The sequence below is a fragment of the Somniosus microcephalus genome, chromosome 15 (assembly GCF_052327205.1).
Source record: "Somniosus microcephalus isolate GS21.2 chromosome 15, FLI_Smic_1.0, whole genome shotgun sequence".
Classification (NCBI taxonomy): Eukaryota; Metazoa; Chordata; class Chondrichthyes; order Squaliformes; family Somniosidae; genus Somniosus; species Somniosus microcephalus.
Window position 1 is genome coordinate 1,297,830 of NC_141001.1, and position 27,658 is coordinate 1,325,487.

Here is a 27,658-nt window from a genome sequence, read left to right on the forward strand (position 1 = left end):
TGTAGCCCACACACAAACTTGTCCCTTAACATGTCTGCTAGTCCCGCTCCAAACTGGCAGTATTTCGATAGCTTGCGCAGTTCCGTTAGGTACTCAGCATTGCTTTCGTCTTTGTGTTGGTTCCTTTTATGGAACTTAAATCGTTCTGCTATCTGTGGGGTTTAAGTGGTCCTGTAGGATTTCTACTATGCTTTCAAAATTCTTGTTTACTGGCTTCTCTGGGGTTATTAGATTTTGCAGTAACCCATAAGCTTTTGCACCCATGGATTTTAACAGAACCAGTGCTTTATTAGCATCTGGCACTTCATTCGCCCTACAGTACACCTCAATATGTTCCACATATGTCGTCCGATCTTCGACTTCATTGTCGAACGTAGAGATACTGCCACTCTTCGGCATCCTTGGTTGTGCATTAACTATCGCCAATGGCGCCTCCCGCACTTCCCCTTCTTCTCCGCTGGCACAAAATGACGTCTCCCGCGCTTTCCTTCCTTCCCACGCTCGCCCGTCTTCTCCGCTGTGGCTTCGCAAAATGGTGTCTCCCGCACTCTTCCTTCTTCTCCGTGGCTCAATGGCGCCTCCCGCGCTCTCCCTGCTTCTCCGCGGCTCAATGGCGTCTCCCGCGCTCTCCCTGCTTCACTGTGGCTCAATGGCATCTCCCCTTGATTCGCCCTGTGGACCCTGATCAGCCCGTGATCCCTGGCTGTGCTCTGTGCGTTCTTCTCTTGATATTTGTCAACGCCGCTCAGTCTAGAACCCGGCTGTTTCTTACCCTCTCTCTCCGGTTTGCAGTATTTTCCCACGACGCCGCTCGGTGATCAACCCCCGGCTGTGCCCTGCTCTCTTCACCCTCTTTCTTACCCCATCAACGCTGCTCAGCTCTCTCTCTGCCGTTGGTCGGCTCCAGCCGCCGCTGCTCGGGAAGGGTGTGCTCTGGACCTGTCGTCGGTCTCTTACTGCTCATTGTGGCTGGGGAACCAAGCCCGGCTCTCCACAGCCTCCCCAGCGATGTTGGATCTCTGCCTGACTGCTGGGCGGTTGCTCGCGGTCGACGCCCGTGTTCCTGGACTCGACTATTTTTTTTTTTATGTTGCAGGTAGATTCAAATCGACACTCGTCGCCACTGTTAGATCCGTGGTTCAGTGGATAAATAATCACACGGATGCTGTACATTAACAAATAACAGGTCTTTACTGGAGGAGGGTAATCTCTAGACTGGGGTGTAATGGTCAATAACATGTCATTCGATAGTGGACACTAGGTGGAGCCGTAGAGCTGTGTAGAGCTGTATATATATAAGACTACACTACCCAGCGGTATGTATATTAAGACTACATTACCCATGAGGCACTAGGCTACCCACAAGGCATCAGTCAAGATGGATGCCTCTACAGATACAGTACCTAGTCCACATGTGCTCAATAAAGTGTCTAGCAAAAGCTAGCTGTGTTCATAATAAGAATGGCTATTTATTAATGAACATAAGATGGTACCAGGAGTGGGGAAGATCTGCTGAAAATTGTGAAAAGCGACATGGAGAATTTGAAGCCACCAGAGGGTTTGAAACTCACAGGAAAAATCGACTACAATTGGCAGACTTTTAAACAACAATTCGAACTCTACAGTGCAGTCATCGGATTCGGTATGAAGCCAGATGCAAGGAAGATAGTGTTGCTGCTTACGGTTGCAGGCCCACAGGCAACAGAGGTATTTAATACATTTGTATTTAATCCAGAGGAGAACAGAGAAAAATTAGAAGATGTGCTAAAAAAATGTGATGCACATTGCTCTCCCAAAAAGAATGAGACCTATGAAAGATACATGTTCTGTTCAAGGACACAGCAGCAAACTGAGACTTTTGATAGCTTTATACCTGATCTGAAATTGAAAGCACAGACATGTAATTTCTCTGAGCTCAAAGCATCCATGATTCCTGACCAGATTGTGTTTGGTATTCATGATAAAAAAGTCAGGGAACGTCTGTTGAGAGAAACCGAACTAAATGTGGAAAATGCTGTGAAAATATGCCAAGCCAGCGAGCTAGCTCGAAAGCACGCGAAGACTTTCAGTGAAATCAATAATGATGCGATTGTAATGAGTGATAATGCTGCTGTCGGTGCTGTGTCCTACAAGGGGAAGAAACGTGGGCAGAACAGAAATGAAAAGCAATCGGAGGATGAAATTTTTAATTGTAAATGCTGTGGTTACAAACACCAGTTAAGACAATGCCCAGCGTTTGGAAAAATGTGCACAAAGTGTAATGGAATGAATCACTTTGCCAAACAATGCTTTTCAAAAGTACAAACTAAGAAAGGGCAACGAGTTAATGTAATTGAGGACACTGATTTAAGTGAGACATTTTTTGTAGGAATGGTGTCATGTGACAATATCAAAAAGGATACAGAAAATGTGCAGCCCTCAGAAATGGACAATGCTGAACATAAAGTTAATGCAGAAAAAGAGGACAAATGGATGATCCCACTGCAGGTAAATGGAGCATTAGTTACCTTGAAACTAGACACTGGGGCAAAAGCAAACTTAATCAGTATGAGTGACATTAACAATATGAAAGAAAAGCCCAAAGTACAGAAATAGTCAGTACTACTGAAGGACTATAATGGACAGAAAATAGATAGCTTAGGTGTATGCAGACGTAAAGTGTTTCTGATATTATCTTTATTGTTTTATTGAAAGTTGATTGATATTGATTTTGTTAATCCTCAAAGAAAGGGGGATGTAATGATCAATAACATGTCATTCAATAGTGGACACTAGGTGGAGCCGTAGAGCTGTGTAGAGCTGTATATATATATAAGACTACACTACCCAGCTGTATGTATATTAAGACTACATTACCCATGATGCACTAGGCTACCCACAAGGCAGCAGTCAAGATGGATGCCTCTACAGATACAGTACCTAGTCCACATGTGCTCAATAAAGTGTCTAGCAAAAGCTAGCTGTGTTCATAATAAGAATGTCTATTTATTAATGAACATAAGATGGGGTACAGAGGCATGCACACAGCTTATATACCAGTGTGGTCACTGCTGGTACTACAGTATACAGGAGCTGTAAAAAGTAGTTCTGACTTAAAGGCACATACACTACAGAAAACTTAAAATCTTACAAAAAAAAGGCAAGCATACAAACTTCCTTGTTCATCAATCCCAGTGTCGGATCCTTCAGGTTAGCACAGCCACCACCCCAATAAACTATAGCCAGACATCAGTCACATCCCCTACAATCTGACACAGGTAATCTCAGCTAGCACTGAGTGGGCCTTCATCTGTAAAAGGACAGCACTCTAAAGCATCATTGGGTCCTGCGACCTCCACCACCGCTGTCTACAACTGGGTCTTTAGTCACCCACTGGGAGTGAGCTGACCCTCAGATTCTCCATCGAGTCATGGGCTGTAGTCAGGCCTTTTCTCCGATAAGTATTTTTTTTCCAGCATTCCAGTCATTCCACCTTCTGAATCCATGGCTCTTGGTTATTGATTGAATAAAGAATGACTTTCGCACGTTCTCCCAAGGATGCGCTCCCTTGTCACACGTAACCCGGCTTCAGAGATGATCGTCTGCAGTTCGGGCAGCCCCTGGTTCCATTGGTTTGTAAACATCTGGGACAAAAGTGCAGATCATTAGAAGCAGTCTCTTGCCCAGCACATCCCCCTCAGGTGACAGCTGCCACAACTCAATGGGCAGCACACTCTCACCTCTGAGCCCGAAGGTTGTGGGTTCAAGTCCCACTCCAGAGACTTGAGCACAAAACTCTAGGCTGACACTCCAGTGTAGTACTGAGGGAGGGCTGCACTGTCGGAGGTGCCATCTTTTGGCCAGCACAGGCAAGATGGGCCGAATGGCCTCCTTCTGTGCCGTAAATTTCAATGATTGCATGATTCTTTCATGGACATAAAAGATCCCAGGGCACTATTTCGAAAAAGAACAGGAGAGTTCCGCCCGGTGTCCTGGCCAATATTTATCTCTCAATCAACATCACTAAAAAAAAGATTATTTGGTAATTATCACATTGCTGTTTATGGGAGCTTGCTGTGCACATAGTTTCTGTGTTTCCTACATTATAACAGTGACTACACTTCAATAAAGGTACTTTGTTGGCTGTAAAACACTTTGGCATGTTCTGAGGTCGTGAAACCTACGAGATACAAAAAGCATACCAAAAATAGTGGGAACCTAGGGTCTGATGGGGGTGAGGAACTTAACACAATTAATATCAGTAGAGAAGAAGTACTAGAGAAACTAATGGGACTAAAAGCCAACAAATCCGCTGGACCTGACGGCCTACATCCTAGGGTTCTAAAAGAGGTGGCTGAAGAGATAGTGGATGCATTGGTTTTGATCTTCCAAAATTCCCTAGATTCTGGAGAGGTCCCAGTGGATTGGAAAGTGGCAAATGTAACACCGCTATTCAAGAAAGCAGGGAGAGAGAAACCAGAGAACTACAGGCCAGTTAGCCTGACATCAGTCATCAGGAAAATGCTGGAATCCATTGTTAAGGAAGTGGTATCAGGGCACTTAGAAAATCATAACATGATTAGGCAGAGTCAACATGGTTTTATGAAGGGAAATCATGTTGGACAAATCTGTTAGTGTTTTTTGAGGATGTAACTAGCAGGGTAGATAAAGGGGAACCAGTGGATGTAGTATATTTGGATTTCCAAAAGGCATTCGGTAAGGTGCCACATAAAAGGTTATTACACATGATTAGGGCTCATGGGGTTGGGGGTATTTTAGTAGCATGGATTGGTTAATGGACAGAAAACAGAGAGTAGGGAGAAACGGATCTTTTTCAGGTTGGCAGGCTGTAACTAGTGGGGTGCCGCAAGGATCAGTGTTGGGGTCTCAGTTATTTACAATCTATATTAATGACCTAGATGAAGGGACCGAGTGTAATGTATACAAGTTTGCTGATGATACAAAGCTGTGAGGAGAACACAAAGAGTCTGCAAAGGTACATAGACAGACTAAGTGAGTGGGCAGTAAGGTGGCAGATGGAGTATAATGTAGGGAAATGTGAGGTTATCCATTTTGGAAGGAAGAATAGAAAAACAGAATTTTATTTAAATGGTGAGAAATTTTTTAAATGTTGGTGTTCAGAGAGATTTGGCTGTCCTCATGCAAGAAACACAGAAAGCTAGCATGCAGGTACAGCAAGCAATAAGGAAGGCAAATGGCATGTTGGCCTTTATTGCAAGTGGGTTGGAGTATAAGGGTAAGGAAGCCTTGCTACAATTGTACAGGGCCTTGGTGAGGCCACACCTGGAGTTCTGTGCACAGTTTTGGTCTCCTTATCTAAGGAAGGATATACTAGCCTTGGAGGCAGTGCAACGAAGGTTCACTAGATTGATAGCAAAATACTGCAGATGTTGGAAATCCGAAATAACAATAGAAAATGCTGGAAAAACTCAGCAGGTCAGGCAACATCCGTGGAGAGAAATTTGAGTTGATGTTTTGGGCCGAACCCTACTTCAAAACTGGAAAGAAAAGAAAATAGATCGAAGGCAGGGCTGCGATCGGACAAAAGAAGTGAAAGAGACAAAAGTAGTAGAAGAGACAATAAAAGGTGTTCGAAGCCAGACGAGATGGTAATAGACTGAGATTAGGTGTGAAGTGTACTGGCAGGGCAAGAGATAGCTGCCAGGTGGGAGAGAGAAACAAAAGGAAAGGGGGGGGATAGGAGTGGAAAAATTACAGGTAAAAAATTAATGGGGGCCGAGGTTATGATCTGAAATTGTTGAACTCGATATTGAGTCCGGAAGGCTGCAAAGTGCCTAATCGGAAGATGAGGTGCTGTTCCTTGAGTTTACGTTGAGCTTCCAAAGAACAATACAAGAGGCCAAGGACAGTGAGGTCCGAGTGGGAATGTAGCGGTGAATTAAAATGACAGGTGACCGGAAGCTCGGGGTCACCCTTACGGACTGAACGGAGGTGTTCCGCAAAGCGGTCACCCAATCTGCGTTTGGTCTCCCCAATGTAGAGGAGACCGCATCGTGAGCAGCGAATACAGTATATTAGATTGCGAGAAGTACAAGTAAATCGCTGTTTCACCTGGAAGGGGTGTTTGGGGCCCTGGACAGTGGGAAGGGGCGAGGTATAGGGGCAGGTGTTACATCTCCTCCGCTTGCATGGGAAGGTGCCAGGCGAAGGGGAAGGGCTGTTAGGGGTGATAGAGGAGTGGACTAGGGTGTCTCGGAGGGTGCGGTCCCTACGGAATGCTGAAAGGGGAGGGGAGGGGAAGATACGTTTGGTGGTGGGATCACTTTGGAGGTAGCGGAAATGCCGGAGGATGATCCGTTGGAATGTGGAGGCTGGTGGGGTGAAAGGTGAGGACAAGGGGAACCCTATCATGGTTCCGGGAGGGAGGGGCAGGGGTGAGGGCAGAAGTGCGGGAGATAGAACAGACACAGTCGAGGGCCGTGTCAACCACGGTAGAGGGGAATCCTCGGTTGTGAAAAAACGAGGACATGTCTGAAGCACTGGTGTGGAAGGTGGCATCGTCGGAGCAGATGTGGCGGAGACGGAGAAACTGGGAGAATGGAATAGAGTCCTTACAGGAGGCGGGGTGGGAGGAAGCGTAGTCCGGGTAGCTGTGGGAGTCAGTGGGCTTGTAGTGAATATTGGTCAATAACCTATCCCCAGAGATGGAGACGGAGAAGTCGAGGAAGGGAAGGGAAGAGTCGGAGATGGACCATGTGAAGGCGAGGGGAGGGTGGAAATTGGAGGCAAAGTGAATGAAATTGTCTAGTTCAGGGCGAGAGCAGGAAACAGCACCGATACAGTCATCAATGTATCGGAAAAAGTGGATTGATTCCTGGGATGAGAGGGCTGCCCTGTGAGGAGAGATTGTGTAGAATGGGCCGATACTCTCTGGAGTTTAGAAGAATGCGAGGTGATCTCATTGAAACATACAAGATTCTGAGGGGGATTGACGGTAGATTCTGAGAGGTTGTTTCCCCTTGGCTGGAGTGTCTAGAACCAGGGGGCATAGTCTCAGGATAAGGGGTAGGCCATTTAAGACTGAGATGAGGAGGAATTTCTTCACTCAGAGGGTTGTGAATCTTTGGAATTCTCTGCCCCATTCTCTGTGAATGCTGATTCTTTGAGTATATTCAAGGCTGAGATCGATAGATTTTTGGACTCTAGGGGAATCAAGTGATATGGAGAGTTGAGGTCGATGATCAGCCATGATCTTATTGAATGGCGGAGCAGGCTCCTGCTCCTATTTCTTATGTTCTTATATAAATCCAAGTCTTTCTTTACAGGCACTGGCTTTCAATTAGGTTTTCTTCCCCTCCTTTAGTCTCCCTGTGTGCTGCACTATTTCCCAAAAAGGGGAATAACTTGGATCAAAATTGCTCTCAGACCAGTTACCAGGACAACCACCAGGGGGAGGATAACAAGCAGCACCATAATGTCACTGGCCACCAGGGGGAGTATAACAGCTATAATAAAAACAGAAAATGCTGGAGAAACTCAGCAGGTCAGGCAGCATCTGTGAAGAGAGAAACAGAGTTAACATTTCAGGTCGATGACCTTTCGTAGTCCCCCTGGATACAAAATTGGCTAAGGGACAGAAAGCAGAGAGTTAGTGGTGAACGGCTGTTTATCAGACTGGAGGGCAGTGTACAGTGGTGTTCCCCAGGGGTCGGTATTAGGGTCACAGCTCTTGTTAATATATAGTAATGACCTGGACTTGGGTATACAGGGCATAATTTCAAAGTTTGCAGCTGACATGAAACTCGGAAATGTAGTAAAGAATGAGGAGGATAGTAACAGACTTCAGGAGGATACAGACAGACTGGTGAAATAGGCAGACACATGGCAGAGGAACAATCCAACATTTTACTAGGAAGAATGAGGAGAGACATTGGGCCAGAAATTCGGGTCCCCACAGGTGTGTACTCACGTGTAGGGCCAACAAAAGTGCCAGTTTCATGCATGAACTGCGCATGTGCGGGAAACCGGAACTTCCGTTCCCTTGAAGGAAGGGGTTCACAGGTCGAACGCGTGTGCCGGAGAGGCAGCGCGTAGGCCCGGAACTTCTGTTTTTTCTACAGGTTTCTCCAGGAGGGTAAGTCACCAGCAGCTGCGTGTTTAAAAAGCAGTCGCAAGGCCTGCTTTTAACATGGTAAGTGGTGAATTAAGTAAAATTAAAACATTTTTTCCACAGGTTTATTATTTTTAAATAATTTAAAGAAAGGTAAGTTTATTTTTAGCCCCGCTAGAAACTGTAATTAACTTTTTCAAAAATTTAAATTATTGTTTAAAATAGTTATTTTATAATAATTTATAGTTATTTAAAAAATGTGATTTAAAAAAAAAATTATTTGAAATTTTAGTTATGTTTTGGGGCCGATCTCTATTCATAGATTTGACAGGTCTTCCTGTCAAACCTATGAATAGAGATTCCCTGCTACGATTGGCTCTCCATGGCGCACGTGATCACAGGGGACGCTTTGAACTAACTGCGCCCCTGGGATACGCAGGCACTGCGCGCCAGCAGCTAGAGGAGGTCCAGGATCGGAATCCCACGCGGGCCCACAACACAATGGCCAGCGTGCAAGGTAAGTGCAGGTCGGGGGCTTGCACCCACGGGAAGCCTCCGACCCGAATTTCTGGGCCATGATGAACTAAATGGTACAATTTTAAAGGGCTGGTGTGGGAAAGAGGGGTTCCTTTTCATGGGACACTGGCACCAGTTCTGGAACAGGAAGCAGCTGTACCGATGGGACGGGCTCCACCTGAACTGGGATGGGACCCGTGTCCTCACGGAAAGGGTAAATAGGGAGGTGGCAAAACCTTTATACTAGTAAGATGGGGGGAGGGATCTACAAGAAACATAACCAGCCTAAATATAAACAAGACAGGAAAAGTGAGCACAGGAAAGAATAAAGTAAGGGAGGACATTGACGGCATGGGAGCAAATAGAGTAATAGAGTCTAAAAAAATGGTTAAACATAAAGTGAGAGGAAATCCTATTAAAAATTAGTTAAACTGTCTGTACAGCAATGCACACAGTGTCCGTAATAAAACAGGGGAGCTGGAGGCAATCATGCGCTGGGAGGAACCAGGCGTAGTAGGGATTACTGAGACATGGCTACAGAAAAATCAGGACTGGGAATTAAACCTTGCACGGTATAACATATTTAGAAAAGATAGGGAGGGAGAAAGGGGAGGTGTAGTTGCTGTACTTATTAAGGATAACATAATGGCAGTAGAAAAAAGGGACGTAGATATCAGTAAGACAAAAAGAGAATCCATATGGATAGAGATAAAAGATAATAAAGGATCAATCACACTAATAGGTGTAGTCTACAGACCACCTAATAGTGGAAGAGAGGTGGAGGAAGAAATATACAGACACATTAGAGAAATCAGTAAAAAATAATAATCATGGGGGATTTCAACTACCCCAATATTAATTGGACAGAAGAGGTAGGTAAAGGGGATAAGGGAATGGAGTCCCTACAATGTGTACAGGACTCCTTTCTAAACCAATATGTAAAAGCCCAACAAGGGAGGATTCGCTGTTGGATCTAGGTATGGGAATATGAGCCAGAACAGATAAGAGAGTAAAAGTAGGGGAACATATACGCAATAGTGACCATAATATAATATGTTTAAGATGATAATAGAGAAGGACATAAGTATGACAAAAACCAGGTTAATAGATAGGAGAAAAGCTGATTTTGAGAATAGAACTTGGGAAGATAAAATGGGCAACAATATTGTCAAACAACGATGTAGAACAGCAATGGGAAACATTTAAAATGGTGTTCAACAGAGTGCAGGAAAATATATTCTGCTAAATGGAAAGAACAAACTAAACACTAATGAGACTCCTTGGGTGAATAAAGGCATAAGGAAACAATTGAGAGTAAGGAAAGAGGCAAACATTAAGTACATAGACAGCAGGGGAGTGCATGATAAGAGAGAATACAAAGGGATTAGGAGAGAAGTCAATAAAACAATTAGGAAGGCAAAGAGGAACTATGAAATTAAATGATCAAGGAACATAAAACAAAATAGTAAAATATTTTACAGGCACATCAATAAAAAACGGAAGGTTGGGATGGGAATAGGGCCATTAAGGGATAGACAGGACAATACCACAGGTAACGATAGGGAGATGGCAGAAATATTAAATCATTATTTTGCTTCAGTATTTACCAGGGAGATAGAAAAGGTGGATGTGACATTGGATGATGAGATGAGTAATGAGATAAGCGCATTTTAAAAAAAAGGGGATATATTACATAAAGTAATCAAACTCAAAGAGGATAAAACTCCTGGTCCGGATGGATTGCATCCATGCATTTTAAAAGAATCTAGGGAAGAGATAGCCGAGGCATTACTACACATATCACAGAATCACAGAAACCCCACAGTGCAGATAGAGGCCATTCAGCCCATCGAGCCTGCACCGACACATATCCCACCCGATCCCCGTAACCCCTACACCAACACAAATCCCACTCTATCCCCGTAACCCCATGTATTTAATCCCCCTAACACTAAGAGTCAATTTATCATAGCCAATCAACCTAACCCGCACATCTTTGGACTGTGGGAGGAAACCAGAGCACCTGGAGGAAACCCATGCAAACACGGGGAGAATGTGCAAACTCCACACAGACAGTCACCCGAGGCCAGATTCGAACCCGGGTTCCTGGCACTGTGAGGCAACAGTGCTAACCACTATGCCACCATGCTGCCCACACGGCCCGGTCACACCCTGGGTCACACGGCCCGGTCACTTCCTGGGTCACACGGCCCGGTCACTCCCTGGGTCACACGGCCCGGTCACTCCCTGGGTCACAGGGCCCGGTCACACCCTGGGTAATAATTCATTAGAAAAAGGTGTAGTGCCAGAGGACTGGCGGATAGCTAACATAATACCAATATTTAAGAAGGGGGATAAAACATGTCCAGGGAATTATAGACCAGTCAGCTTAACATTGGCGGTAGGAAAAATAACGGAATCCCTACTAAAGGAGAAAATAGAAGAACATCTAGAAATGAATAGTATAATAATGAATAGTCAGCATGGATTTCAAAAGGGAAAATCTTGCATGACTAAACTTATTGAATTTTTTGAAGAGGTAATAGACAGAGTAGACACTGGCAATGCAGTAGATGTAATTTATCTAGATTTTCAAAAGTCCTTCGATAAGGTACCGCATAATAGACAAATGAATAAGATCAGAGAATGCGGAGTCAGGGGACAAGTAGCAGAATGGATTGCTGGCTGGCTTCAAGACAGAAAGCAGAGAGTGAGTAAAGGGTAGCTATTCACAGTGGCAGAAGGTGGGTAGTGGTGTTCCACAAGGATCAGTGCTGTGACCACTGTTGTTCACAATTTATATTAACAATTTAGACTTTGGAATCAAAAACACTTTCTAAAATTACGGATGATACCAAATTGGGGGGATAGTCAATACTGAGGAGGACTGCAACAAATTCACAGAATCACAGAAACCCCACAGTGCAGATAGAGGCCATTTCTGCCCATCGAGACACATATCCCACCCGATCCCCGTAACCCCTACACCAACACATATCCCACCCTATCCCCGTAACCCCACGTATTTAATCCCCCTAACACTAAGGGTCAATTTATCATAGCCAATCAACCTAACCCGCAGATCTTTGGACTGTGGGAGGAAACCGGAGCAGGTTACAGGAGGACATCAATAAACTTGCTGAATGGGCAAATAATTGGCAAATGAAGTTCAACACAGATAAATGTGAGGTATTACATTTTGATAAGAAGAATAGGGAGGTCACTTATCACTTGGAGGGTGCGAGTCTAGATGGGGTAGAGGAACAAAGGGATCTCGGAGTACAAATACACAAATCACAAAGTTGTGAGACAGGTTAACAAGGCCATATAAAAAAGCAAACCAAGCACTAGGGTTTATTTCTAGAGGGTTAGAATTGAAAAGTAGGGAAGTTATGCTAAACCTGCATTGAACCTTGGTTAGACCACACTTAGAGTACTGCGTACAGTTCTGGTCGCCATATTATAATAAGGATATAGAGGCACTGGAGAGGGTGCAGAGAAGATTTACAAGGATGATGCCAGAAATACGAGGGTATAAATATCAGGAAAGGATGAACAGGCTGGGTCTCTTTTCTCTTGAAAAAAGAAGGCTGAGGGGTGACCTAATAGAGATCTTTAAAATTATGAAAGGTTTTGATAGAGTGGATACAGAGAGAATGTTTCCACTTGTGGGGAAGAGCATAACTAGAGGCCATCAATATAAGATAGTCACCAAGAAATCCAACAGGGAATTCAGCAGAAACTTCTTTACCCAGCGAGTGGTGAGAATGTTGAACTCGCTGCCACAGGGAGTGGTTGAAGCAAATAGTACAGATGCATTTAAGGGGAGGTTAGACAAGCATATGAGGGAGAAGGGAATAGAGGGGTATGCTGAGAAGGTTAGATGAGGAAAGACGGGAGGAGGCTCGAGTGGAGCATAAACGCCGGCATCAACTGGTAGGGCCGAATGGCCTGTTTCTGAGCTGCATATCCCATGTAATCCTATAAAAGGAACAGAGAGACCTGGGGGTGTATGTACACAAATCTTTGAAGGTGGCAGGACAAGTTGAGAAGGCTGTTAAAAAAGCATATGGGATCCTTGGCTTTATTAATAGAGTACAAAAGAAAGGAAAATATGCTAGACCTTTAATAACACTGGTTAGGCCACAGCTTAATTTTTATTCGTTCATGGGATGTCGGCATCACTATCAAGGCCAGCATTTATTGCCCATCCCTAGTTGCCCTTGAGATGGAGGTGGTGAGCCACCTTCTTGAACCGCTGCAGTCCTTGTGGTGAAGGTACTCCCACAGTGCTGTTAGGGAGGGAGTTCCAGGATTTTGACCCAGCGACGATGAAGGAACGGCGATATAATTCCAAGTCAAGATGGTGTGTGACTTGGAGGGGAACTTGGTGCTGATGTTGTTCGCATGCGCCTGCTATCTTTGTCCTTCCAGGTGGTAGAGGTCATGGGTTTGGGAGGGGCTGGCAAAGAAGCCTTGGTGAGTTGCTGCAGTTGTAGATGCAGAAACAGTGCGCTGGTGGTGGTGGGTCACGCGGACTGTGTCACACCGTGGGTCACACGGCCCGGTCACACCCTGAGTCACAGGGCCCGGTCACACCCTGGGTCACACGGTCCAGTCACACCCTGGGTCACACGGCCCGGTCACACGGCCCGGTCACACGGTCCGGTCACACCCTGGGTCACACGGCCCGGTCACACCCTGGGTCACACGGCCCGGTCAAACCCTGGGTCACACGGTCCGGTCACACCCTGGGTCACATGGTCCGGTCACACCCTGGGTCACACGGCCCGGTCACACCGTGGGTCACACAGAATCCCCACAGTGCAGATAGAGGCCATTTCGGCCCATCGAGCCTGCACCGACACATATCCCACCCGATCCCCGTAACCACTACACCAACACATATCCCACCCTATCCCCGCGTATTTAATCCCCCTAACACAAAGGGTCAATTTATCATAGCCAATCTACCTAACCCGCACACCTTTGGACTGTGGGAGGAAACCGGAGCACCCGGAGGAAACCCACGCAAACACGGGGAGAATGTGCAAACTCCACACAGACAGTCACCCGAGGCCAGATTCGAACCCGGGTCTCTGGCGCTGTGAGGCAACAGTGCTAACCACTATGCCACCGTGCTGCCCACACGGCCCGGTCACACCCTGGGTCACACGGCCCGGTCACTCCCTGGGTCACACGGCCCGGTCACTCCCTGGGTCACACGGCCCGGTCACTCCCTGGGTCACACGGCCCGGTCACTCCCTGGGTCACATGGCCCGGTCACTCCCTGGATCACAAGGCCCGGTCACTCCCTGGGTCACATGGCCCGGTCACTCCCTGGGTCACAGGGCCCGGTCACTCACTGGGTCACAGGGCCCGGTCACACCCTGGGTCACACGGCCCGGTCACACCCTGGGTCACACGGCCCGGTCACTCCCTGGGTCACACGGCCCGGTCACACCCTGGGTCACACGGCCCGGTCACTCCCTGGGTCACACGACCCGGTCACACCCTGGGTCACACGGCCCGGTCACTCCCTGGGTCACAGGGGCCGGTCACTCCCTGGGTCACAGGGCCCGGTCACACCCTGGGTAACACGGCCCGGTCACACCCTGGGTCAAACGGCCCGGTCACTCCCTGGGTCACACGGCCCGGTCACACCCTGGGTCACACGGCCCGGTCACACCCTGGGTCACAGTGCCCAGTCACTCACTGGGTCACAGGGCCCGGTCACACCCTGGGTCACACGGCCCGGTCACTCCCTGGGTCACACGGTCCGGTCACACCCTGGGTCACACGGCCCGGTCACTCCCTGGGTCACAGGGCCCGGTCACTCACTGGGTCACAGGGCCCGGTCAGACCCTGGGTCACACGGCCCGGTCACACCCTGGGTCACACGGCCCGGTCACACGGCCCGGTCACTCCCTGGGTCACCCGGCCCGGTCACACCCTGGGTCACACGGCCCGGTCACTCCCTGGGTCACAGGGCCCGGTCACTCACTGGGTCACAGGGCCCGGTCACACCCTGGGTCACACGGCCCGGTCACACACTGGGTCACACGGCCCGGTCACTCCCTGGGTCACACGGCCCGGTCACACCCTGGGTCACACGGCCCGGTCACACCCTGGGTCACAGGGCCCGGTCACACCCTGGGTCACAGGGTCCGGTCACTCCCTGGGTCACACGGCCCAGTCACACCCTGGGTCACACGGCCCGGTCACTCCCTGGGTCACAGGGCCCGGTCACTCACTGGGTCACAGGGCCCGGTCACACCCTGGGACACACGGCCCGGTCACACCCTGGGTCACACGGCCCGGTCACACCCTGGGTCACACGGCCCGGTCACTCCCTGGGTCACTCGGCCCGGTCACACCGTCGGTCACTCGGCCCGGTCACTCCCTGGGTCACAGGGCCCGGTCGCACCCTGGGTCACAGGGCCCGGTCACACCCTGGGTCACACGGCCCGGTCACTCACTGGGTCACACGGCCCGGTCACTCACTGGGTCACACGGCCCGGTCACTCACTGGGTCACACGGCCCGGTCACTCACTGGGTCTCACGACCCGGTCACTCACTGGGTCACACGGCCCGGTCACTCACTGGGTCACAGGGCCCGGTCACTCACTGGGTCACAGGGCCCGGTCACTCACTGGGTCACAGGGCCCGGTCGCACCCTGGGTCACAGGGCCCGGTCAGTCACTGGGTCACATGGCCCGGTCACTCCCTGGGTCACACGGCCCGGTCACACCCTGGGTCACACGGCCCGGTCACTCCCTGAGTCACACGGCCCGGTCACTCCCTGGGTCACACGGCCCGGTCGCACCCTGGGTCACAGGGCCCGGTCACTCACTGGGTCACACGGCCCGGTCACTCCCTGGGTCACACGGCCCGGTCACTCCCTGGGTCACACGGCCCGGTCGCACCCTGGGTCACAGGGCCCGGTCACTCACTGGGTCACACGGCCCGGTCACTCCCTGGGTCACAGGGCCCGGTCACTCCCTGGGTCACACGGCCCGGTCACACCCTGGGTCACACGGCCCGGTCACTCCCTGGGTCACAGGGCCCGGTCACTCCCTGGGTCACAGGGCCCGGTCACACCCTGGGTCACACGGCCCGGTCACACCCTGGGTCACACGGCCCGGTCACTCCCTGGGTCACACGGCCCGGTCACTCCCTGGGTCACACGGCCCGGTCACTCCCTGGGTCACACGGCCCGGTCACTCCCTGGGTCACACGACCCGGTCGCACCCTGGGTCACAGGGCCCGGTCACACCCTGGGTCACATGGCCCTGTCGCACCCTGGGTCACATGGCCCTGTCACGCCCTGAGTCACAGGGTCTGACACATTAATTGCCAGAGCTAACATTATTGTTAGAGAGTAATGAGCCATTTCTGAAGGCTCACTCTCAGCCCAGCCACTCCCATCAGTGGCATTCTCGCCATGAATTCCCGAAACCCCCCTCCTCCACTTACTTTAGATGAAAAAGGTGGGAACATGGTAGTGCCTGGAGCTGTGAGTTCTTATCTCCAATCGACTCTCCGCACATCCCGCAGTATAACTCCATGTCTTCCATGCACTCGTGGAATTTGACCACATGCTCTCGGAGGAGCCGCTCAGAGCCCTTCGCTCGATAAATGGTCTCACTCAAACAGTGTGCCTTCAGCATGTGCAGCTGGAGAGAGGGCACAGGACACAAGCATCAGCAGGAAGAGAGAGCCCCGGCCAAAGCGTGCACACATACACACAGACACACACACACACACACACCCCACACAGACACACACGGACACAGACACACACACACCCCACACAGACTAACACTCACCCCATACAGACACACACACACCCCACACAGACACAGACACATTCACAGACACACACCCCACACAGACTAACACTCACCCCATACAGACACACACAGACACACACACACACACCCCACACAGACACACACAGACACAGACACACACACACCCCACACAGACTCACACTCACCCCATACAGACACACACAGACACACACACCCCACACAGACACACACACACCCACAGGCACATTCACAGACACAGACACACCCCACACAGACACTCACACACCCCACACAGACACAGGCACACCCCACACACACACAAAAAGCAGACACAGACACACACCCCACACACACACAAAGCAGACACAGACACCCCCCCACACATACAGACACACACACACCCCACACACACACCCCACACAGACACAGACACACCCCACACACACACAAGAAGCAGACACAGACACACACCCCCCACACACACAAAGCAGACACAGACACCCACCCACACACACATAGACACACACACCCCACACAGACACCCCCCACACACACACAGACACTCACACCACACAGACACACACACACCCGACACACACACAAAGCAGATACAGACACACCTCCCCCCCACACACACACCCCACACAGACACACACCACACAGGCACAGACATACCCCACACAGACACAGACACACACACACACCCCACTCAGACACACACTCAGACACACACCACACACACACAGACACACACCACACAGACACAGACATACCCCACACAGACACAGACACACACACACCCCACACAGACACACAGACACACAGACAGACACACACCACACCTGGACTGGATTGAGGAGCGCGGCCGAGTATAAAAGCGGCGGCAGCGAGCGAGGCCCGACCAGAGCGGCGGACCTGGGACTAGATTGAGGAGCGCAGCTGACTTTAAAAGCAGCGGCAGCGAGGCGAGGCCCGACCAGAGCGACGGACCTGGGTGAGGAGCGAGGAGCGCGGTGAGTTTAAAAGCGGCGGATTCAGCGAGGCCCTGCCAACTCAGCAGCGGGAGAGAGAGGTAAAAAGTAATCAAAGTGTGACGTTACCAGGAAGCAGGTAAGTGATTGGTTGGTGAGTATTTAAACTTTAACTCTGTGGTTTATAGTTGCTGAGGTCTCTCTGGTGTAGCGGGGACTGTTGGTAAGCAATTTAACTGTAGTGTAATTAGTGGGATTGATTGATTTAATTTAAATTCAATTAATTAAAGGGCAGGACAGCCCGGCCACGTGGTATGCTCCTCCTGCGATATGTGGGAACTCAGGGACACTTCCTGTGTCCCTGACAACTATATGTGCAGAAAGTGCATCTAGCTGCAGCTACTGACAGACCGCATTGCGGCACTGGAGCTGCGACTGGATGCATACTGGAGCGTTAGCGATACTCGGGATGACGTGAATAGCACGTTTACAGAGTTGGACACACCGCAGGTAGAGGTTGGACAGGAATAAAGGAAATGGGTGACCAACAGGCAGAGTACTAGGCGCAGGCAGGTAGTGCAGGGGTCCCCTGTGGACATCCCCCTCTCAAACAGATACACCACTTTGAGTGCTGTTGGGGGGGATGGCTTATATGAGGAAAGCAGCAGCCAACTTCCTGACACCAGGGGTGGCTCTGCTGCACAGGATGGGAGGAAAAAGAGTGGGAGAGCTATAGTAATAAGGGATTCTATTGTAAGGGGAAGAGATAGGTGTTTCTGCGGCCACAAATGAGACTCCAGGATAGTGTGTTGCCTCCCTGGTGCAAGGGTCAAGGATGTCTCAGAGCGGCTGCAGAATATCTTGGAAGGGGAGGGTGAACAGCCAGTTGTCGTGCTGCATATAGGCACCAACGATATAGGTAAAAAGCGGGATGAGGTCCTAAAAGCGGAATATAGGGAGTTAGGAGGTAAATTAAAAAATAGGACCTCAAAGGTAATAATCTCAGGATTGCTACCAGTGCCACGTGCTAGTCAGAGTAGAAATAGAAGGATATTTCAGATGAATACGTGGCTAGAGGAATGGTGCAATGGGGAGGGATTCAAGTTCCTGGGATATTGGAACCGGTTCTGGGGGAGGTGGGACCAGTTCAAACTGGACGGTTTACACCTGGGATGACCTAGGGGGAGTGTTTGCTAGTGCTGTTGGGGAGGGTTTAAACTAAAATGGCAGGGGTTTGGGAACCTGAGCAGGGAGACAGAGGAAAGGGAAACAAGGATAAAAGCAAAAGATAGGAAGGAGAAAAACAAAAGTGGCAGTCAGAGAAGTCAACGGTTTAATTCAAATGTGGCCAGAGTAAATAATAATTCTAATAGGTCTAAGAGCGTTAAAAAAAAAGCCTGAAGGCTTTGTGTCTTAATGCGAGGAGCATTCGTAATAAGGTGGATGAAATGGCTGTGCAAATAGAGTTAAACGAATATGATTTGGTCGGGATTACGGAAACGTGGCTCAAGGATGGCCAAGGCTGGGAACTCAACATCCAGGGGTATTCGATATTCAGGAAAGATAGGCAAAAAGGAAAGGGAGGTGGGGTAGCATTACTGGTTAAAGGAGTGATTAACACAATTGTAAGGAAGGATATTAGCTCTGAAAATATGGAATCTGTATGGGTAGAATTGAGAAATACCAAGGGGCAGAAAACGTTAGTGGGAGTGGTATATAGACCTCCCAGCAGTAAGGCGGAGGTTGGGGATGGCATTAAAAGGGAAATTAAAGAAGCGTGCAATAAGGGCACAGCAGTCATCATGGGTGACTTTAATCTAATTATAGATTGGGCTAACCAAATTAGTAACAATACTGTGGAGGAGGAATTCCTGGAGTGTTTACGGGATGGTTTCCTGGGCCAATATGTCGAGGAACCAACCAGAGATCAGGCCATCTTAGACTGGGTATTATGTAACGAGAAAGGATTAATAAGCAGTCTTATTGCACAAGGCCCCTTGGGTCAGAGCGATCATAATATGATCGAATTCTTCATTAAGATGGAGAATGAAGTAGTTGACTCAGAGACTAGGGTCCTAAATTTAAATAAAGGAAACTACGATGGTCTGAGGAGCAAGTTGAGTAGGATTGATTGGGGAATGTCACTCAATGGGTTCATGGTGGATAGGCAATGGCAAACATTCAAAGACCGAATGGATGAACTACAGAATTTGTTCATCCCAGTTTGGCATAAAAATAAAACAAAAAAGGTGACTCAACCGTGGCTAACAAGGGAAATTAGGGATAGCATAAGATCCAAGGAGAGGACATATAAATTGGCCAGAAAAAGCAATAATCCTGAGGATTGGGAGCAGTTTAGGATTCAACAAAGGAGGACAAAGGGATTAATTGAGAAGGGGAAAATAGAATATGAGAGTAAGCTTTCAGGGAACATAAAAACTGACTATAAAAGCTTTTATAGATATATGAAGAGAAAAAGATTGGTGAAGTCAAGCGTAGGTCCCTTGCAGTCAGAATCAGGGGAATTTATAATGGGGAACAAAAAAATGGCAGACCAACTAAATACATATTTTGGTTCTGTCTTCACAAAGGAGGACACAAATAACCTCTCAGAGATGCCAGGGAACATAGGGTCTGATGAAAGGGTGGAACTGAAAGAAATCAGTATTTGTAGGGAAATGGCGTTGGGTAAATTGATGGGATTGAAGGTCGATAAATCCCCAGGGCCTGATAATCTACATCCTAGGGTACTTAGGGAAGTGGCCCTAGAAATAGTAGCTGCATTGCTCGTCATCTTCCAGAACTCGATAGACACTGGAACAGTACCCATGGATTGGAGGGTAGCTAATGTTACCCCACTATTCAAAAAGGTGGTAGAGAAAAAGCGGGGAATTATAGACCGGTAAGCCTGACATCAGTAGTGGGGAAAATGCTAGAGTCCATTATAAAAGATGTAATGGCAGAGCACTTGGAAAGCAGTGACGGGATCAGACAAAGTCAACATGGATTTACAAAAGGTAAATCGTGCTTGACTAACCTACTGGAATTTTTTGAGGATGTAACTGATAGAATAGATAAGGGAGAACCAGTGGATGTGGTATATTTGGACTTTCAGAAGTCTTTCGATAAGGTCCTGCATAAGAGATTAGCGTGCAAAACTAAGGCACATGGAATTGGGGGCAAGGTATTGACTTGGATAGAGAACTGGTTGGCGGATAGAAAGCAAAGAGTTGGAATAAACGGGTCGTTTTCCGAGTGGCAGGCAGTGACTAGTGGGGTACCGCAAGGATCGGTCCTAGGACCCCAGCTGTTCACAATATATATTAATGATCTGGACGAGGGAATTGGATGTAATAGCTCCAAATTTGCAGATGACACAAAGCTGGATGGGAGGGTATGCTGTGAGGAGGGTGTCGTGAAACTCCAGTACGATTTGGACAGGTTGCGTGATTGGGCAGAAACATGGCAAATGCACTATAATGTGGATAAATGTGAGGTTATTCACTTTGGTGGCAAAAACAGGAAGGCAGACTATTATTTGAATGGCAATAGATTGGGAGAAGGGGAAGTGCAAAGAGACCTGGGTGTTCTTGTGCACCAGTCGCTGAAGGTAAGCATGCAGGTGCAGCAGGCGGTTAAGAAGGCAAATGGTATGTTGGACTTCGTAGCAAGAGGGTTCAAGTACAGGAACAAGGATGTCTTGCTGCAGTTGTACAGGACCTTGGTGAGACCGCACCTTGAGTATTGTGTGCAGTTTTGGTCGCCTTATCTGAGGAAGGACGTTCTTGCCATGGAGGGAGTGCAGCGAAGATTCACCAGGCTGATACCTGGGAAGGCAGGAAAGACGTATGAGGTGAGATTGTGTCGATTGGGCTTATACTCACTGGAGTTTAGAAGATTGAGAGGGTATCTCAAGGAAACCGATAAAATTCTGTCAGGCCTGGACAGACTAGATGCAGGAATGATGTTTCCGATGGTGGGGGAGACCAGAACCAGGGGTCATAGTCTAAGGATAAGGGGTAAGCCATTTGGGACTGAAATGAGGAAGAATTTCTTCACCCAGAGAGTGGTGAACCTGTGGAATTCTCCGCCACAGAGGGCGGTGGAGGCCAGTTCATTGAATATATTCAAGAAGGAGTTGGATATATTTCTTAAGGCTAAAGGGATCAAGGGATATGCGGAGAAGGCAGGGACGGGGTACTGAATTTGGATGATCAGCCATGATCTCATTGAATGGCGGAGCAGGCTCGAGGGACAGAATGGCCTACCCCTGCTCCTATCTTCTATGTTTCTATGTTTCACACAGACACACACACCCCACACACACACACACACACCCCACACAGACACAGACACACCCCACACAGACACAGACACGCACACACCCCACACAGTCACAGACACACACACAGACATAGACACAGACACACACCCCACACACACGCATGCGCACACACCCCACAAAGGCACAGACACACACACACCACAAACAGACACAGACATACACACACCCCACACAGACACACAGACACACACACACACCACACATGCAAACATACACACAGACACCACACAGACACCCCACACAGACTCAGACACACACACCCCACACAGACACACACGCACACCCAACACAAATACAGACACACACAACCCACACAGACACCCACACACACCCCACACTGGCACAGACACACAGACATACACCCCACACTGACACACAAACACACACACACCCCACACACAAACACTCACACAGACACACACACTCCCCACACAGACACAGACACTCACACACATGCACACATACAAACAGACACAGACACACACACGCCCCACACAGGCACAGACACACACACACCCCACACAGACATTCACACACCCCACACAGACACACACATACCCCACACAGACACACACACAGACACAAACACAAACGCAAGGAGTCTTACAAATAAGGTGGATGAACTGAAGTTGTTGTTGAACACATGCGAGTACGATATTGTTGCTATCACGGAGACATGGTTGAGGGAGGGTCAGGACTGGCAGCTCAATATTCCGGGGTATAGAATCTTCAGGCGAGACAGAGGGGGGTGTAAAAGGGGAGGGGGTGTTGCAATATTAATTAAGGAGTCAATTACTGCTGTAAGGAGGGACGATATATTAGCGGGTTCCTCTAATGAGGCCATATGGGTAGAACTTAAAAATAAAAAGGGGGCAAGCACTTTGCTGGGAGTGTACTATAGGCCCCCAAACAGTCAGGGGGAGATAGAGGAACAGATATGTAGGCAAATCTCAGAGAAGTGCGAAAATAATAGGGTAATAATAGTGGGGGATTTCAACTTCCCCAATATAAATTGGGATAGTCAGAGTGTGAAAGGCTTAGAGGGTGCAGAATTCTTAAAGTGCATCCAGGAGAGCTTTTTGAGCCAACATGTAGAAAGTCCTACAAGAGAGGGGGCAGTACTGGACCTAATCCTGGGGAATGTAGCCGGGCAAGTGGTGGAAGTATCAGTAGGAGAGCATTTTGGCGACAGTGACCATAATTCGGTGAGATTTAAGGTGGTCATGGAAAAAGACAAAGACGGCCCGGAAATAAGAGTTCTAAATTGGGGGAAGGCCAATTTTAATATGATAAGGCAGGATCTGGCCAAAGTGGACTGGGAGCAGCTACTTATAGGAAAATCCACATCAAAACAGTGGGAGACTTTCAGAAGGGAAATAGAGAGAGTACAACGCCAGCATGTTCCTGTAAAGGTCAAGGGTGGGACCAACAAGCAAAGGGAACCTTGGATGACAAGGGATATACAAAAATGCATTAGAAATAAAAGGGGGGCTTTTGGCAGTTACAAAAGACTAAAGACGGAAGAAGCCCCAGAGGAGTATAAAAAGTGCAGGGGCATACTTAAAAAAGAAATTAGGAGGGCGAGGAGGGGCCATGAAATAACACTGGCGAGCAAAATAAAGGAAAATCCTAAGATGCTTTATAAGTATATTAAGGGCAAGAGGATAACCAGGGAAAGGGTAGGGCCCATTAGGGACCAAAGTGGCAATCTGTGTGTAGAGCCAGAGGATGTAGGCGGGGTTTTAAATGAATTTTTTGCATCTGTGTTCACTATGGAGAAAGACGATGCAGACATAGAAATTGGGCAAGGGGACTGTGACATACTCGAACATATTAGCATCGAGAGGGAGGAGGTGCTAGCGGTTTTAGCGGGCCAAAAAGTGGATAAATCCCCAGGCCCGGACGAGATGTATCCCAGGCTGCTGTGGGAGGCAAGGGAGGAGATTGCAGGGGCTCTGACACTAATTTTCAGAACCTCTCTGGCCACAGGGGAAGTACCAGAGGACTGGAGAACAACTAACATAGTACCATTATTCAAGAAGGGTAGCAGGGATAAACCAGGGAATTACAGGCCAGTGAGTCTAACATCTGTGGTGGGGAAATTATTGGAAAAAATTCTGAATACAAAATTAATCTCCACTTGGAGAGGCAAGGATTAATCGGGGATAGTCAGCATGGCTTTGTCAAGGGTAAATCATGTCTAACAAATCTGATCGAATTTTTCGAGGGGGTGACTAGTGGGGTGGATGAGGGAAATGCTGTGGATGTGGTTTACATGGACTTCAGTAAAGCTTTTGACAAAGTCCCGCATAGGAGACTGGTCAAGAAGGTAAGAGCCCATGGGATCCAGGGTGCCTTGGCGCGTTGGATCCTAAACTGGCTGAGTGGCAGGAGGCAGAGGGTGATGGTCGAAGGTTGCTTTTGTGACTGGAAGCCTGTGTCCAGTGGGGTACCTCAGGGATCGGTGCTGGGTCCCTTGTTGTTTGTGATCTACATAAATGATTTGGATGAGAATGTAAAAGGTATGATCAGTAAGTTCGCAGATGACATGAAAATTGGTGGGGTGGTAAATTGCGAGGAGGAAAGCCTCCGGCTACAGGACGATATAAACGGGTTGGTCAGATGGGCGGAAAAGTGGCAAATGGAATTTAACCCTGAAAAGTGCGAGGTGATGCATTTTGGACGGACAAATAAGGCAAGGGAATACACAATGAGTGGTAGGACCCTAGGAAGTACAAAGGGTCAGATGGACCTTGGTGTACATGTACATAGATCCCTGAAGGCAGCGGAGCAGGTAGATAAGGTGGTTAAAAAGGCATATGGGATACTTGCCTTCATTAGCCGAGGCATAGAATATAAGAGCAGGGAGGTTATGATGGAGCTGTACAGAACGCTGGTGAGGCCACAGCTGGAGTATTGTGTGCAGTTCTGGTCGCCTCACTATAGGAAGGATGTGATTGCTTTGGAGAGGGTGCAGAGAAGATTCACCAGGATGTTACCTGGGATGGAGCGCCTCAGCTATGAAGAGAGGCTGGACAGGCTGGTGTTGTTTTCCTTGGAGCAGAGAAGGCTGAGGGGGGACCTGATTGAGGTGTACAAAATAATGAGGGGCATAGATAGGGTAGATAAAGAGGAACTTTTCCCCTTAGTGGGGGGGTCAATAACAAGGGGGCATAGATTCAGGGTAAGGGGCAGGAGATTTAGAGGGGATTTGAGGAGGAACTTTTTCACCCAGAGGGTGGTTGGAATGTGGAACTCAATGCCTGAAAGGGTGGTGGAGGCAGGAACCCTCACAACATTCAAGAAGCATTTGGATGAGCACTTGAAATGCCATTGCATACAAGGCTAAGGACCAAATGCTGGAAAATGGGATTAGACTGGACAGGGATGGATGGGCGGCGCAGACACGATGGGCCGAAGGGCCTCTTTCTGTGCTGTAAAACTCTATGTCTCTATGACTCTATGACACACACCACACACACACAGACACACACACACCCCACACAGACAAACACACACCCCACACAGACACAGACACACACACACCCCACACATTCACCGACACACACACACCCCACACAGACACAGACACGCATACACACAGATGCACAGACACCCCACACAGACATAGACACACACACACCCCACACAGACACACACACACACACCCCACACAGGCACACATACAAACACACCCCACACAGACACAGACACACACACATGCACACTCACAGACACACACACACCCCACACAGACACACACACACCACACACACTCATGCACACATACACACACCACACAGACACAGACACACACACACCCCACACAGACACACAAACACCCCACACAGGCACAGATGCACACACACCCCACACAGACACAGACACGCACACACACACACCCCACACAGACACACAAACACCCACACACACAGACACACACACACCCACACAGACACAGACACACACACATACACATACACCCCAAACACACACACACACACAGACACAGACACACACACACCCCACACAGACACACAGACACACACACACACACACACAGACACACACACACACAAACCACACAGACACAGACACACACAGACCACACACATGCCCCACACAGACACAGACACACACCCACCCCACACAGTCACAGACACACACACACAGACGCAGACACACATGCACACAGATGCACAGACACCCCACACAGACATAGACACACACACACCCCACACAGACACACACACACACACACACAGACACACAGAGACACACACACACAGAAACACCCCACACAAACACAGACACACCCCACACAGGCACAGACACACAAACATAGACCCTCCCCACACACAGACACAAACACACCCCACACAAACACCGACAAACCCCACACAGACACAGACACACACACATAGACACAGACACAAACACACACACACAGACACACACCCCACACAGACACACACACACCCCACACAGACACAGACACACCCCACACAGACACAGACGCACCCCACACAGACACAGACATAAACACACACAGACCCCACACAGACTCAGACACACACACAACCCACACAGACACAGACACACACACACACACCCCAAACACATACACACACACACAGACACAGACATACACACACCCCACACAGACACAGACACACACACACCCCACACAGACACAGACACACACACACCCCACACAGACACAGACATACACACACCCCACACAGACACAGACACACACACACCCCACACACACACACACACACAACACACAGACACAGACACAAACCACACAGACACAGACACACACATACCACACACAGACACAGACAGACACACACGCACCACACACGCACATAGACACACACACACACACCACACACGCACAGACACACACACACCCCACACAGACAAACACACACCCCACACAGACACAGACACACACTCACCCCACACATTCACAGACACACACACACCCCACACAGACACAGACACACACACATGCACACTCACAGACACACACACACCCCACACAGACACACACACACCCCACACAGACACACACGCACACCCCACACAGACACACACGCACACCCAACACAAATACAGACACACACAACCCACACAGACACCCACACACACCCCACACTGGCACAGACACACAGACATACACCCCACACTGACACAGACACACATATACACCCCACACAGACACAGACACACACACACATGCACACAGACACACACCACACAGACACACACATGCACACACACACACTCACACAGACACATACAACCACCCATACATAGACACACACACACACATGCACACACAGACACACCCCACACAGACACAGACACACACTCAGCCCACACAGACACACACACACAGACACAGACACACACACACCCCACCCAACACAGACACACACACCCCACACAGACACACACACACACCCCACACAGACACTGACACACACAACCCACACAGACACACACACCCCACACAGACACGCACATCACACACATACACACACACCCCACACAGACACACAAACACCCCACACAGGCACAGACACACCCTACACAGACACAGACACACAAACATACACCCCACACAGATACAGACACAGCACACACATGCACACACACCCCACACAGACACACACACACATGCACACAAATACAGACACACACACATCCCACACACCCCACCCCCTCACACACCCACCCTACACACACACACACTCACAACCCACACAGACACACACACACCCCTCACAGGCACACACACAGGCACACACACACACACCCCACACACACAAACAGACACATGCACACCCCACATAGACACAGACACGCACACCCCACACAGACACACACACACAGACACCGACACACACACACACCACACACACAACC

At 49.0% G+C, this 27,658-nt stretch overlaps 1 protein-coding gene across 3 annotated transcripts in view; it reads right to left on the reverse strand.

Annotated features, from left to right (window-relative positions):
* Positions 1-2,172: 2,172 nt before the first annotated feature.
* rapsn (receptor-associated protein of the synapse, 43kD) overlaps positions 2,173-27,658 on the reverse strand; it is a 332,392-nt gene continuing 306,906 nt past the window's right edge. For 2 of the 3 annotated variants that reach the window (XM_086007452.1, XM_086007451.1), the window contains 2 exons: positions 16,065-16,264; positions 2,173-3,623 (listed from right to left, as the gene is read on the reverse strand). In XM_086007452.1, the coding sequence (XP_085863578.1) occupies positions 3,551-3,623; positions 16,065-16,264 (273 nt within the window). In that variant the 3' untranslated portion in view covers positions 2,173-3,550. The remainder of the gene's footprint in view (positions 3,624-16,064; positions 16,265-27,658) is intronic. The other variant, XM_086007453.1, reaches the window with a different exon arrangement.